This window comes from Falco cherrug, chromosome Z (genome assembly GCF_023634085.1).
Source record: "Falco cherrug isolate bFalChe1 chromosome Z, bFalChe1.pri, whole genome shotgun sequence".
NCBI classification, from domain to species: Eukaryota; Metazoa; Chordata; class Aves; order Falconiformes; family Falconidae; genus Falco; species Falco cherrug.
This window is the reverse complement of record NC_073720.1, coordinates 64,269,164-64,285,663: the sequence shown is the minus strand read 5'-3', so window position 1 is coordinate 64,285,663 and position 16,500 is coordinate 64,269,164. Positions and strand designations below refer to the sequence as shown.

At 37.8% G+C, this 16,500-nt stretch overlaps 1 protein-coding gene across 6 annotated transcripts in view; it reads right to left on the bottom strand.

The window, feature by feature from the left end:
- ZNF608 (zinc finger protein 608) overlaps positions 1-16,500 on the bottom strand; it is an 86,509-nt gene that overhangs the window by 47,627 nt on the left and 22,382 nt on the right. For all 6 annotated transcript variants that reach the window (XM_027811056.2, XM_055699542.1, XM_055699545.1 and 3 more), the window contains exon 3: positions 249-504. In XM_027811056.2, the coding sequence (XP_027666857.1) occupies positions 249-504 (256 nt within the window). The remainder of the gene's footprint in view (positions 1-248; positions 505-16,500) is intronic.

The window sequence follows — 16,500 nt, the reverse complement described above, 5'->3', positions numbered from 1 at the left end:
CAATTCTACTGTTAACTGGGGTTACATGGTAGGTCATTTGGAAAATACAGTTGCTTAAATAATAAAAAAACCTGCCATTTGTTTTTAAAAGAAAAAGTCACCAGCTGAATTATAAAGCTGTGACTGCCATTGTACATACTGGTGCACCAACAGACTAGCAGGCACTTAATTAGCACTCAGGCAGATACAGCAAATCTCCTTGACATTAACAAATCTCACAGACAAACCTAATGGAAAAAACAATTTACCTTCTTCAGTTTCATGCCATACAATTCCTTCCAAGTTCACGCTGGTCCCAGGCTCACAGGGTCCAAGGCATTCAGGTTCTGTTACTACTCCAACCTCGCAAGTATTTACACCCACTGAACGAGTCCGTACCAAGAGCTGCTCGACTGGTGCTGCAATATTGGATGAAGATGGGGAAAAGTAGGAAGGCAGAATCTGAGGTGTGATACTGCTGGAAATCGGAGGTGGAGGTGCAGGCACTGTAAACAGGGGATCAACCTGAAAACAACAGATAAACTTACTATAATGGTGCTGTGAGATTAAAAAAAAAAAAAAAAAGATAAATTACGAGAAAAAAAAAAAAAAAGCCCAGTTTGCTGAGACTGCATTTGTGTATGCAGGGATTTGGTGTATCATAGATAATTTCAGTCTTGTAAGTTTAGGTTTTTTGACATGAGCCCACATGCTGCACATGAAAAATTAAGTGCAAAAATATCTAATACGCTAAAGAAGGCAAATTGCTAAGCTTCTACAAGACTATTCCTTGTTGTCACAGACTAATATGAAATAATAATAAATTTAAAAACAAGGATTAAGGCAACTTTTTTCTTGGTGCTGACAGAGACTGGTTTGTGGATGGAAATTAATTTTGCAAACTGGGAACTTAATTTTCTATTTAAAGCAAAACATTTACAAAGACAGTACAGAGACACACAAATGCCATTTTTTCACGTGCATCATAGATAAATTAGGACTTGGAACAATTCTAATACCCACATGGCATCAAATATATTGTCTTGTCATCCAATCACTTAAAATACATTAGGATCACCCACCTAACAGCTTACAGATAACATTCATATCTTTCTGCTCGAAATAACAGATGAGGTCTTTTACAAGAATCTATCCAAGCCATCTAATTTCTCAGGGTTTCCAAAATGCATATTTGGAAGAATACAACTTGCCAGACAATCAGTCTGTACACAGACCAATTCAAACAGAGACAATACCTATATACGAACTGATTAAGTTATCTTCCCCATATGATTTCCAATACACCCAGTAGCAGATTTTCTGTATACAGATTTGGCCTGAGGGTCCTCAGTATTTTCCTGGGGCCATAAGGTCCTTTGTCACACAGAAGATAGCTAAATAAGGATATGAATGAGTAAACACCTAAAATTCATGTTTACTTGGCCTACTGAATCATAATATCACACCAAGAAAGCATTCTTCAATACAGTGATTTTTTTTTTTAAAGGTTGCTTTCTAGCTGCTTTCAAATAAATGATCAAATCTCTTCTAGTCATTGCTGTTTTTAATTTTGGACCCCACAAGAAGACCTAATACAAAAAACATAATGACTCACTGTACATTGTCATCTAGGTTCTGTTCATATGTATCTTAGTGTAGATCAAAGTTAATTTTGCTTTCTTTCAAAGCCAAATTGGCAAACAGGGATAACAAAGAGTAGAAAGGACTAAAGAGCATTATTCTTGTTTTATATATCCTTTGTATCATAGATCAGCTCATTTCATCACATGGTATTTTCATAGAGAGAAAATAAACTGGAAATCTAAAATTAAAGAGTACTTTTTAAAAATTGTGCACAATTGTTACAATTGGTCTTTATAACAATTATTTTGCTTTGAACATCACTCATACATACAAACGGAGAGCCAACGCTTTTAATTATGCACACAAGCCTTAAGTGTGCTACATACTTAACAAAAATGTTTTGTATGATCTTTGTATGACCTGCCTGGATTCTGATCTTAATTACACTAGAAATAGGTAGGACAGAACTATAAACACATTTTCTCCAAATTTTTCCATATTTTGGGGATTCTTTTTATTTAGGCCTGAAATAATCTTCAGGTTAGAGATAGAACAAAGTTTTTTTAAAACAAACAAACAAAAAAACCCCAACAAACAAACAAAACCACAACAACAAAGCAAAACGTGAACACTGAACGCATCCATTCGGAGTAAAAAACCTGCTCATACCAGCCAGACTCTAGGAAGTAAAACAGAGCTGTGGCACAAAAACAATGCAATCAAGCAATGATATTCTCCTCTTTACACCATTGCAATTGCAGAGCTAAAGCACAGGCAAGAATACTTTGCAGAGCAGACTTGAACGCACACAAGCAAGTATCAGCTGACCCCCAGCAGCAGCTGTTACTTGCAATATCTAATAGTAAGCCCAACACAAAACCATATCCATGTACGCCTAGTACGAGGGGGCACTGATTCTATGCTATGCAGATTCAGGCTGTCTGATGCCAAGTGGAGGCAAACAGTTGGATGGCACAGAGCCCTGCTCCCTGGCACTGGCTGCGTAATGGGGCTCTGTCAGTAAAATGGGGTCAGTATGTACCTCGGGCATAATTTAGAGGAGTTCTTAACATATCTGACTTCAAGCCAAAGAGAACCAGGATCAGTAACTAGCAGGTAAATGGAGCCTAATGCTTAAGAAAAGCTGAGCCACATCCCTTTATAATACCAAGAAATACTGATGAATGGCCTGTTCGGTAGTTTACATGCTGCTTTCTAAAGCTGTGGAAAACCTCCTACTATACATGCAACATCATTCTTCCATAAAACATACTCATCACAAAGCCAGAGAAAAAACAAAATATTTGCTATTATCATACTAAACTGGCCAGTGTTTTAAATGATTGTAGACTAAATTGGCAGATGTGTCTTCCATTTTCTAAGTATTATAAACAGTGGAAGGGAACTAACAAAAGCACAGATCTGACAGTGTACCCTACTAAGTTCTTTGTTACAAATATTTGTACTCAGTTCTAGTTTATTTAGACCTGCTAATAAAAGTTCATGGTTTCCACTAGAAACAGTCACACAGGACAAGGCCAAAGAGTGGCGATTGCAGTAAAAGGGTCTGTTGCTCTGTGAATTTAAACACTAAGACTTTGGTAGATAATTAAGTGGACATTTACTGTTCCTGAGGTTCATGTTCATTGCACAAACGTGACCTTACTCATTTTAATAATAATTTAAAAAAAATCTAACTTAAATATAGCTCCAGTTTTCCGTGTTTTAAAATTATCCCATCTCATTTGATACTCGTAACGTCAGCACAGCAAAGTGGTGGTTCTCAGCGATCATTGTGGTGACACAATTGTTTTCATGAATTCTCCAAAGGGCACTGATGTAAGCTATTAGGAGCAAAGAGAGAGGCAGGAAGGCCGCCATCTCCAGTGGAAAAAAGGCACATAAGACTAACATCTGGTGGTGGCAGTCTGTCAAGCTGAGGAAAGTTAATGTCAAGAACAGATGCTCTGCAGTTTCTCACTGTTATTTTTGCATGATTATTCCCAGGTGTTGGCGCATACTGAGCAGTAGCCTTGCTGTTTATCACACGAGACATTCCAATATGAGATTGAAAATCTGAATCTGAGGAAGGTTATTTGCATAGATGCTCTCTTTACACACATAATCAAAGGGGTCCAAAAAAGACAGAACTATTCAAGCAATATTTTCTTCATTCACCTAATTCCAAGAGCTTTTGAGAGCTGATCAGTGACAAAGGCTACAAAGCTAGAGTGTTATTCAAGGCAGCTTTCCACTGCCAAGTGTTTCATTGTATCAGAGCGCTACGGCTCTTAGTAGTAGAAAAGCTCACAGAAAATGAAGAAAGCCTTGCCAAGCAATGTATTCAGTGCTCCATGGAGCGCTCCTCTATCTCAACATGAAAAAAAAAAAAAAAACAAACCCCAAAAAACCCCAAACATTGATGGCTGCATAACATGAGTCAGTATGAGGAAGGGCATACGGAAGAGAGAGGAATATCATCCTGACTAGAAACAAGGCAGGGCTTTCTAATAAGCAGGGCTCTCCTTCAGTTACCCAGGCATGTTACATGCTGGAATTAAGCTCTGCTCATTAAAGCCCACTTTCCTGATGCAGTGTATGCTTCTAAAATTATGTCAGAAAATTAACATTTTGTGTCTGTTGTACACAATTTCCTGACAACCAGGAGAAATTCCAGTAGGTAGTGCTGAGCTCACAGAAGCAGGTACACAGATTTGAAAGGATTTCCCAGACCAGAGAGCGCCCAACATCACGCTATTGCAATCAGCCACATCATACTCCCATTCCTGCAGGAACTGGAGTATTTTAAGCCTTTATGGGACAGTGTCTCATGTATTCCTGTGGGAAACTCACCTGAATGAAAGAAGACTGAGATACCAGAACACCTATGGCCCTATCTGACACGGTACAAATCTGACAGCAGTGGATTTATTGTAGTATTCAAGATAAAATCACTTTTCACACAGATTTAAACACATAACTTCTGATCATATTATCAAGTGGAAGTATTCTATATCTGTGTATTTCATTCATTTCAACTTTGAAAATTTTCAGTGTGTGTTTCTTAAGTGTGAAATGTTTCTGTCATAAATCACAAAATGCAAACTAGAAAATAGGTGTCATGCAGCCAGACCATGTGATGTGACCCATCAAAGTGTGTTATCATATGCATGTCTAGTTCCACCTCATTAATGACAGTATGTCTTTGACGGTGTATCTCCATGAGGACATAATCTACCAATCTAAGACCAAACGGGGTCATACGCTACTGCAGTCACCCACTAGATGATTTTGCAATGTACATGCCAAAAGCCATTTAATCAATCTACCAATACACAACCTGGAGAAAGGCAGAGGAACAGGTATAAGGCTCAGGATAAGTCCTTCCAAGAAAGCACTGCTTTTTAAATTGAGAAAAAAAATCTACTGTAAGCATTCCCAGTGGGAACATCTGCACTAGTAGAAAGAGTGTGGAAAGATCAAAATCCTGTTATGAGATATACCTAAAAACCAAAGCCTGATCCTTTGCAAAAAGTAAATCCTTCCTTAAAAAAAACCACACCAACATACAGACTGGAAGGACTTGAAAATTACATTGACAAGTTCTTTAGAGTTATGAATTAGTACTTCACAGAATCACAGTGTTTGAAATGAAAATCAGGAAATAAAGGAATTCAGCCCTATATGGAAGTTTTGCTTTCTCTAGATTTTAAGGTGAAAGGGAGATTACCTTGTTTTAATATAAAGTATGCTTGCCCCTACCTTAATTTTCTAAAGCAACAGTGACCCTAGAAGACCCCATTCTAATCTCATGTACATCATCATAAATCAGAAGTAATTCTAATGAGATCAATCAAACTTCCTTGGAAGGAAACAAATGCGGGAAAAATTACATGGAAAAAATATCTGTGTGCTAAGGAGTGTGTCTCCTTTTCTAAATATCTCATTGGTCTTTAAATATCTTCTTGCTACAACCCTTGCCCCACAAAAAAAATTTACAAACCTAAAACCTAAAGCTACTCCTTCTTATTCTACCCATGTAACAGAAATTACCCCTATGGAGAATCTCAATTTCATCTGAAAAGCCTCGATTCAATCTCAAATCAGTACTCCTTGCATTTAAATTGAAGTAAGAGGCCACTCAGAAGCATTTTGACATTAATGCTTTGTTTTCTTACAGAAAGTAGTATTCACTTTGAGATGAGAAGGATTTAATTATACCTTTGAAATATCAGTCATTACCTAAAGATATTTTACTTATTAAGACCCACATTTACTATCTAATAGGGGCATTTTTGGCCAATAAATGTTCTACATCAAATTTGGAAGAAAAGGTCAGTGACACGAAGGACATGCTTAGAAAATCAGAAAGAAATACTACAAGACATGGATGTAGAAAATAATTCTGGTCACGGAACAGACATATGTATTACAAGCCTTACATTCAAAATATGGGAAAGTCAGAGGTACTAAGGAAGTTTCTTATTTTGGTCAATTTAGCTGAGAAGCACAAGAGCTTGAATACAAAAGAAGGATGAAGTAGGTTCACACTGCCTAAACTTAATCCAAATTTTAGACTTAAAAACCTATGTTTGAGAATAATCAAAAAAATACTTGTGCTTTACATGAAAAACTTATGCTTTACAAATATTGTAATATGGACAAGAAACCTGACATGTAATTGTGTTGAACTGAGCAACAAAAGTAGCAGTTACTTGGAGTTTCCAAGTATTTCCTACTCTTGAAATGGACTTCTCCACTTCAATTAACTGAGTAGCTGGAAAGAAGGGGGGGGGGGGGGGGGGGCGGGGGAAGGGAAGGGGCGGGAAGTGCAAGGAAAAAGACACCCTAACAAAAACTCCCACTTTTTCTCCCCATAAATCTGCAAATCGCTCACATCTGGAATAATGTCAACGTTCTGAATATTTGTTATTAAGCAAAAAAAAAAAAAAAAACCAAACCAAAACAAAACACTTTAAACTCTTACTAAGTTACTAATGTTTTACTACAAACAACAAGGAAAAAATCCTCCCTTGTATTCAAGATCTTCTATGCTACTCCCATCAGCTGCTGCACCAGCACACACAGTTCTGCAAACTCACAATCTTTTGACAGTTACATGTTCTTTCTACATGCAGGCCTCCAGACCTCCTCAGACATTATGTGACTCTTACCTACAGCACCTCCACAGGCACAATGTTAATATTTTTTTAGGACAGTGTTAATATACAATGAAGGTCATGGTGAAAAGTCAAAGCTTTAGACTAGGATCTAATGCAGAAACAATGGTGCTGAACAAGAGACAAGGAAAATTCCTTGTCCTTTCTCAGATCTTCTATTCCAGCTCAGATGCTTGGGATTTCCCGAAGCCATTCACCCATTTTACTGTGGGAAAGATTAACATTTGACAGCTGCCAGCAATATCCTTCTGCCAAAGGCTGCATCTGTGAAAAACTGTATGTCAACTCTAACGTTTGGCAGAGTCCTGGGAGGATGCCCAGATCGCCACCTGCAAGTTTCTAGTAAAGACATTTCTTCTCTTTCAGCCCAAGAAAATCACATTCATTGAGATAATTTTGTCCATAGGTCTCTAGAACACCTTTCTCCATTGTAACTTGATTTCTTACGGTCAGGTTTTCAGTCTGCACTTTCAAACTTTTCTTCAGTCAGCCTGGGTGCTTTGCTAAGCCTTAATACAGAATAAAGAAGCACTGAAATTCACTCAGGATACCAATCCTGTCCAGCAACACACACTGTATTCCAGTCAAGAAAGGCATTTCTCTGAACTGTTTGTGTTTAGACAGAATGTGCATCTGATCTCCAGCATCAGATGGTGTTACGCGAGTGAATATGACAAAAATCGAGGCACAGACATTTGCTGGTAAGGGTTAGGTATTGCTCTATTGAGTTCTGTAACTGTTTAGAAGCTCTTTGTTTTAAAGAAAAAAGTTTTCCATTGGCAATCACCACTTTTTCTTCCAAAGCTTCTGCTACATTCAACCTTTCAGGGTTCTGAGCCTGAAAAAAGATCTTTGCTTATGGAAGTCTCACAGCATTACTAACAAATAGTACCCTGAAGATGCCAGTGTTTATTTCTAACAGGTGTGAGACTTGGACCCAGGAATGAAGCTATGCTTGCTCTATGACCTATCAAGACACCATCTGACCAAGGAAAGTTTCCCACTCTTAATTGTATATAGGAATAGACTAGATAATTTAATTGCACCATGACTAAATGCATTTAACCGCTACATTTCAAGTTTTCATTCTCAATGTCCAAGCACATCACACCACAACCCTGTGACCCCACCACAGAAGTTCTCCATCATGAAAGGATAGTTTCTGTTAGTCAATCATGCGACTGTGGTCCGATGGAGTAACTGCCTTTTCAACCATTCCGGAGTGCAGGGACATAGCAAATCAATACAATTCTGTGAGGTCTTCCAGGAATCCACAATGTATAACCCAGTGGCAAACAAGACTCAGAAAAGAAATGGCTTCTTTGCAACTCTTTGACTTCCTGCATGTCAGTGGCCTATTATGAGGTTTCTGTTGCCTTTTACCCATTTGCCAACTACTCTGTGAGTGCAACGTTGCATACATTATGATTCAGGCTGTTGCTTCCTCAATGCAATACATTTTTGTTGAGAAAAAAAAAAAAAACAAAAACAAGCTTCCAAAAGCTTGTCAGAGAACCTCTATAATCCTCAGAAACACAACTAAGCTTCCTTGATGGCCTATGTATACCAAAAACTTCTAGTTGCCTAACTAGATTCTTATGGATGACAATTTTAGCACGTTCTGAAAATCCATCATTTGACTTCATGGCCCTCTATTTATCAGTACCTACAGATCCCTAAAAGTTTTAATTTAGCTAGCTTTTAGGTCTCTTAAGCAAGACAGGTGCATCTTTGTGTAATATATTCCTGTATTACTGCCCTACGTCTCCCACTTGGGCTTTTCAGTAGGGTATAGGAACCTGTACCAGTTTTTCTTCAGATTTCTTAGACCAACTTAATGGTATTAGCAAACTCTACCAAGTGTATGATACCATGTCCTAATTTTATTTAAAGAACAAGACAATATTACTACTTTTAAGAATGGGACACACACATTCACGATTATTTAGCAACACTTCTAAAATGACCTTTCAGCTTTTCTTTTCACTGCTCAACTGAAAAAAAGAGCCAAAGCATTATTATGTATCTATCCCTGCAACCACCTGCTGTTGAATAGCTATAGTTCATAACAAAAATAAAACGTTTATTCTCAAATGCAGTTTGAGGTGTTTACAGTGTGTTAGGGAAAGCCAATTTATATAGGTATTTTTTTCCTGTCAACTGGTGTACACTTTTACTGTGGTGCAAATCCAGAGTAGTTCCACTGAAGCATAACTATGGGCAGAATTTGGACTGTAGTGTTTGTTTCACCAAGGAGAGAAGTAATTAGTATTTCAAATAATTTTTCAAGAGCTCTAAAAGAATTCTGAAAATAATAAATGTACAGTGAAGCTTTTTAAAAGGAAAATAATCCTTGTGAGTAGGAAACTGCTAATACCTATTCCCTCCAAATTGTTTCTTGTGGTTTGGGTTTTTTTCTTTCTAAACTGAACATGGTATTGATGCAAACTCTCTGATAATCCTTGACAATGAGACTGAAGGACTAAGCTTACAGTATGAAAGCAAATATAAGAACTGGAATCATCACAGAAGACCTTTCTAAATTTACTTACCTTCTTGCCTCAGCTCTGAGATCATTCACTTTTGGCAGAGAGGAGGAACCCAGGTTTAGTGTCCTCCTAATTCTCTTTCATGAAGGCATCTACACTATCAGCACCAAATCATCTGATTACAGACCACTGAACAGACAGCTAAGTCGTGTCCTTTCTGTGGCTGAGAAGCAGGTCACCTTGAGATCTCTGTTCTCATGTCCCTGCCTCGAAGACATTTTTCCCTATTGATTTTGCCTTGGTACCTTGGGATCCTCATTAGCATGCTCTCTGAGCACCCAGCCACAGACAAAAATTCACATTTGCAGAGTTTCAGTGAGGGCTTATCATTCCTGTCTTGCTGTGGAAGAATGGAGGCATGCAAAGGACCAATTTCACCCAGAAAATCCCAGACACCATTGTTGAAACACCTTGTGTTTCAGTATATCCATCTAACCTTTAACTTCCTCCTCTCCCACACTGTCTCATAGACTACATTTATAGTCTAACAGTGTGATTAACACCTGCTGCAAATGAAGCTCCCTTTCTGTTCAAATGAAGAAAAAAAAAAATCAGTAGTCCAAGTATTTCACTTTTCATGTGTTAAATTCTGCAGTTACTTGTACCTTCTATTCTCTGCTCTGCCCTAATAGGCTTTCTTTTCTATCCACTGCATGATGAGCTTACAACAAAGACAAACAAAAAGAAATATTTTTGCATGCTTAGTAGAAATTCAAATATTTTCCTCAATAAATATTTCCTGAAATAAAAAAATAAACCTAATCTAAGCTGTCATAAAAATCGTGAAATTACTCCGGCAGTTCTATCAAACTATATAGACATGTACAGATCCTTTGAAGAAATGAAACTGCAGTTTATCAAGTGTGATTTATAAGCAACACTGATTTAGCTCGGAGATAACACTGCTGTCTAATCATTAGTAGTCAGACAACAGCCATGTGAACACATCAATTATGGGCCACTGCCAAAAGCCCTTGAGATCCCAGAGATTAACAGCCAATCCTCTGTTTTACAAGCTCACATCAAAAAGAATATTAATAAGAGGAGGGGCAATGTGAAAGCTTGTCAGAGTAATTCACGCACTAAAACAAGGCATTTTTCCCTTTGCTCTGCCTTGAACTGGTCCATGAAAAAAGCTGGCATCAGCTACAAAGCACAAAGCTGCCAATTTCTCAGAAAATGTTTTTTATTAACATACGGGAAGTTGTGAAAGGCTGCAAAAGCTCTATTTGCTGGATAAAGGCAACAACTTCTATGTGTTCCTTTCCTGAATGTATCCGTCATACAACTTCAATCATTATTCAGACATTTGGAAATGAATATCCGTGCAAAGAAGTGTTTGATGGCTCTTCTCTCCCTCAAAACTAGAGCTATTTACTATATAAACAAATTAACCAGCCTTCAAGGTATCCATTTACTCCATCTCACTAATGACTTAGAAAAACTAAAGTAGAAATACTACCAACTCATCTACATGCTCATTTCTGTTTTCAAATGTGTAAAAACAATGCCACAACTGTGCCTTTCTTACTGAGTTCTGTGCTGCATTATTGACTAGAGGTTAAACTCTTCTTAGATATAAATGAACGGAAACTAAGACATGAGTATAACTCCAAAGGGACCAGTTACTCCCCTGTACAAATGTAAACATGCCTATTGAAATGGACCTCAAACAACCTGTTGCTGGCACTTTAAATACAGCAGTATTAAATGGATAGTTTTTAAGCTTGGTTCAATCACTGTCTAGGCGTCAATCACCCTGTCTGGAACTCAAGGGTCTAAAAATAGATGTCTTACAGCATGGCTGCAAACAACCTGCATTCAGTTCTACCAATACTTTATATAAGGGTATGCAATCCGGAAGAGAGATTTTGTTTGTGGGGACTTTCCAGAGCTACCTTTATATAAACAATCTCCGGTAATGCCAGCAATTAACCTCTGAGCAAAGAAGGGGCAAGAAGCAGGAACTTTCTAGACTGTCTCTGCTGCCCCAGAGCCAGTAACATGAAAATTACACCTTTAGGCACAGCTCCAGACTACATATTACTTGTTGAGCCAGTTTTAACAGTTTCCACTTTGCTGTGGTCTTCCAGGCACTCATTCCCTTCACTTGTTTTTACCTGGAATATTACACATACATACATACCCTGCTGGAGGATGGCGTATTGTTAAGTCAAATTGACACAGCTAAGAAGGTCAAAATCACACATGGAAGGACACACAGGCAGGAAGCATTTCAAGCAGCAGATTCGTATTGTGGAACTGCCCCTTTACTAAACCGCTGGAGCAAAGAGACGTCAGCCCAGATTGTTTGCTCAGGTAACCATAGCATGTTGGCTTCCACAGCTTTACTGCTTCAGGAACACCTGTACTGGCACTTTTACCTAAGGGTACAGCCTTGCATCAGTCCATGTCTTTCTACAGCTAAACATGTGGACAACTCATACCTGGCCAACACAATACACAGCCAAACAAGCCAAAAACCAACAACTTTTTTCACACAGTTTTGGTGGGACTAACCTCGATATGCCAGCTAGCTATCCAGGGTCCAGAGGACTGTGTGACAATGACAGCTAAATTTGAAATTGGTTTCTGTAGTGGTGGAACCACAGGCTAAGTGTATGCTTTACACCAAAGGGGACAGACAACTCTCACAAAACCATCCTGCCAGCACAGCCACAGCGGTAAGACACACATCTTACACTCACACTGATGCTTGATAGCTTAATGCTGTGTGAGAGTCCTTTGCTCACTTAGGTTTGCACTTTATTTTCCCATAGTGAAAGCAATGCCTGGAATATACCAGGTCCTTAAAGATCTATCACTTGGCAGCTTAACAGCTGAAACAATTTTAGAAATACTGTTTCTCTTATCCTAGACGTGTTTTGGGAATATACCCACTGTTTTAAAAGATTCTCTCTGGTATGTGTCCGAAAAGGTTATGTTTCTCTTACATGTCCAAAAAGAACATCATGCTGTGAGAGCCATCACAAAACATGTCAAGTTTTTCATTTCAGTGTGTTCTCTCTTTCTATGCCTTTCTGTGTCATTCTATCATGACTAGTGATTTTGCAAGTCAACTGCTTAAGAGCTAACCTGGGAAAACATTTATCAGGTAGATGTCTTCCAAAGCAGCAACTTCATAAGCACATCATAGAACAAGGAAGTGATTCAATTGATAACAGAAAAAACATATTATTTTTGACTGAAAAGTTTAAATTTATAAAGAGGCCTCATTTTTGTTCAGCTGGCTGAGACAGGAAAATTTGTCTTCCAAACATTCTCCAAAGTTATTCTGAAATTTAAATTAACTAATACAAACTAATACCAAATGTTGGACTTAATGCACCAAGTGACATGAGTTAAATCTGACAGGAGTAGCCTTCTATTATCTAGGAAATTTGAAAAGAGAGACTGTTTATCTATTTTTAGTCTGTATTCAAAACTGGGTCAAGATTTGCTAAATTTCCAACTTAAAGGCATACTCTTCAGAAAGCACTGAGCAGTCTGTATACAAAAATCTGAGACTTTTGAGATGTCTCCGACCAGGCAATTACAGATCTCTCAAATCATAATTAGAATTTTTAATTTAGAGGTGCAAACAACTAACATAGTGCCAGGATCAATGGGATCCTATTAGAAAAGTGGAGACTTGAACTGACTCTCATGACTCCCAGACTGGCTTTTACTATACCTCCTAACTTGCTACCAATAAAAGCAGGATAAAACAGCAAGTGAAAAGAAACCCTTTTATAAAGTGGAGGGCAGAACTTAAATCAACCAACTTCTTTTTGGTGGTGATTCTGTAGAAATGCTCTGCAGGTTCTACATGGCACAGCTCTCAAGGAAGTGTCAATGTGATATAGGTATGAGTGCTGTCAAACAGGGAATGCATTAGAACATAATAATTGGATGATAACCCTAATACAGAGCTCCTGATGATGCACAGCAGCAGAATCTTTATTTCAAGCAACACTGGTTACTTTTAAAACTCACTGTTAGAACAGTTTCCAGCATTAAGTGTGTCAGGCTCTAAACACTTACTTGCTTTAAGACAGTGTTAATGACTTAGCTAATCACACAGTTTTATAGTTCTATAACGTACTGTGCTGTAAAAATTAAACCAGTGCTTATTACACCTCTGCTACCTTTCCTTTCCTTCTTATTGGACTGACTCTTAAATGGGTTAAAATAATACTGTACTACAATAAAACATAAGAAGTGCACTGGTTGACAACAGTTCAATACATAACACAATATTTCAGTTCAAAGCCTACTCACAAATTGGTTCAAAACACTACTCTCAGCTACTGAAATTAATGGCATGCTTATTTTTCAATTTTGAGGGAGCTACTCCATCTGAAAACATAGAAAATGGTTTCAATGCTCCATTACATTAAAGGGATACTGACAGCTTAAAAATGAAGTTACCTTGTTTGTATTATTACTAGCATTTCAGGTAACTGAAAAGGGAAGAAGTTAGATTTTCTCATCGTTTTTATTTGCTTCTGGAATTTCACTCCTTTTGGACACTAAAACCAACGCACTTTCCCTTTTTGTATCTGAAATACAACTCTGTTTGTATTCTTGCAAAATTACACATTTTTGCAAAGCCTCTTTGATGTCAGCAATGTTTATGTGGCAGGTGCTGACACTGTACTGCTAAAATTGCATTGAGAACAAGTCTTCCTTTGTCACTGGGAAATCAATATGACTAATGGCCAAGTAGAAAAGACTGTATCAAAGATACCTGAAGATGCATACTGCTTCTGTGTAGAGGACAGAGAAAGAAGAAAGGCACACAAGCACGCACAAAAATGTTGGAAGAAACACACACAGACATCTGAGATACAAAGACAATTGGTGGATCTTTGAATATAAGCAAAGAACTTCATACACATTCTTACACTGCAACCTAGCTTTTCTACAGAGAAAAAAAGGCAAAACAAATCAGATAAACACAAGCTTCTTTGTTCTTGATAGGCATGACACAGAAAATTCTTCACTCTTACAGTTATTTAAGATAATACAGACTGGATTAGCTTGAGTATCTACTAAAGACTGACCACTTGCTTTCAATACTGTTCAGAATTAAAAGGGGCTCACCATGCATTTTATTAAAATCAGTGCCATGGCACTTGAATTCTGAGGAGTATTTGTTTACTGTTCCACAGAAAGAATACAGCATCTGTTATTCTGCCCCTAAACAAGTGAATATTATTATTTCACTTTCCCAAACCATGTTAAAGAGTCCGATGATAATACAGGAATGGATACAGTCAGTGCTTATGGCATAGTATGGCTGATTTTCTGGCTTGTAATGCAAACAATTTGCTTTGTGGTTCTAAAACCTAGGAATGTTGATATCACAGCTGCATTTCTTTTGGTCTGAATTTAGGCTCTAAAAGCCACTTTTGATGGAGCTATTCAGTATGGAAATATATTGGAAATTTTCAATAACTCTATGATCTCGCCATCTCAATTTCACTGACTATAAAGTGGGGATAGCTCCCCCCACCCCCCACCTTCCTTTCCTCTGGGTATTGTGAAGCTTATGGCCAGACTGTGTACTATATTTAATTAGAACTTAAAACCCAGAACTGATGCCAGATTTTCAAAATAGCTCACAAATCAGAACAAGAGGCCAGATGTTCAAAAGAACAAAGCACAGTGGGTACACGGGTTTCCCTCAGATTCTCATAATGGCAGAAGTAGGTGCTAGACTACTCAAAAATCTTACCATAGTTTGAGGTGTTAACCACATTAAAAATCAGCCCTTCAGAAATGAACCTGTAATGATTCCAAGTGCTTTGAGATCCTTGGAAGAAGAATGAAATAACCATGCTTTGAAATATTTAGACCTAATTCCTCTTTACATTCACAGAAAAATAATCTGGAATTTGGTCTTCCATCTGTTTGGGGGCAAGGAAGAGCCTGTTTATTGGCTCACTTTTTCCTTAGTATCACACAGAAAGCTTTCTGCTTTTTTTGAACGTGTTTGTTCTAAGCAAAATGAAAACAGACGACTAAAACTGGAGTAGGATAGAATGCCAGTGGATAACTCTTGACAAATTAAGCTATGTTTCCTTCTCCCACACACAAGCCTTCAGCTTAGTCCAATACATCACAGGAGCACAAGGGAGGAGGATGTATTGGCTTTTTCTGCTACACTTACATTTGCATGAAAAGGAGCAGTCAAACGAAAATTAAGCACTTAAACAGCTTAAAAAAGCACTAGTTCAGAATACTGTACTTCAATAAAACATTCATTGTTATTCAATGCCTGGCGAATGACATTGCCATCACATACTAGTAGAAGAACCGTGAAGAATAAATGCTATTCTGCAAAAGAGGCTTGTACTTATGCCGCGCTAATGACCATCTAAAAGAGCGATTCTGCATGGTTACATCCTCTTTGAGATTCACAGCTGCAGCTTCACAAGAACAGCCATACATCATAATCTGCAGCCATTTTAGGCTACCTTTGTCCTTTGGAGAGCAATATGGGCAGTAAGAATTACTAATCTGTAAAGTTACAATCAAAAACAAGTTTATTCAGCCGTGATGACTGAGGAAGAAGAGGTATTCAAATTTTAATACTGACAACACCTTTGACTGTAACAGCAGCGGCACACAGGGAAGAGGTCTCTACATTTAGTTTCATTAGAGAGAAAACATACCCGTGACTAGATTTTGATTTCTAACCCACTGTAACAGTGGCACAGAGTAGCACACAAGCCATTCCTTCAAAATGTCAGACAACTGTATTTTAAGATTATAACACTCATGTTTTAATTAACATGGGGAATTTGCTTACTGAACAACATGCTGATCCTATAAACATCATTAAGTAACTGATACACAAATGACTTTTCAGAAACCTAACAGCTTGGGAACAAACGTTATTTCACTGTACTTTGAAACTGTTTCATAATCAAAGGCAATGTTAATATCCCCTAAATCAGTCACAGATTTTGTAGTCAAACCAAAGATCGCCTCTACTTTCAAGATGCACATGATTTACAGCCACACCCATCACACCAAAACATTTTTGCCAATAACGCACACATTTTCAAGCACACTACTGACAAAGTAAAAAATTAAGATAGATGCACTCACAGCAGAACATGAAGAACTCAGGCACTTTGCAAGTTGGAAGATAAGGCATACAAGAATTCACCACCATATATGCTTATGATTTTTACTAC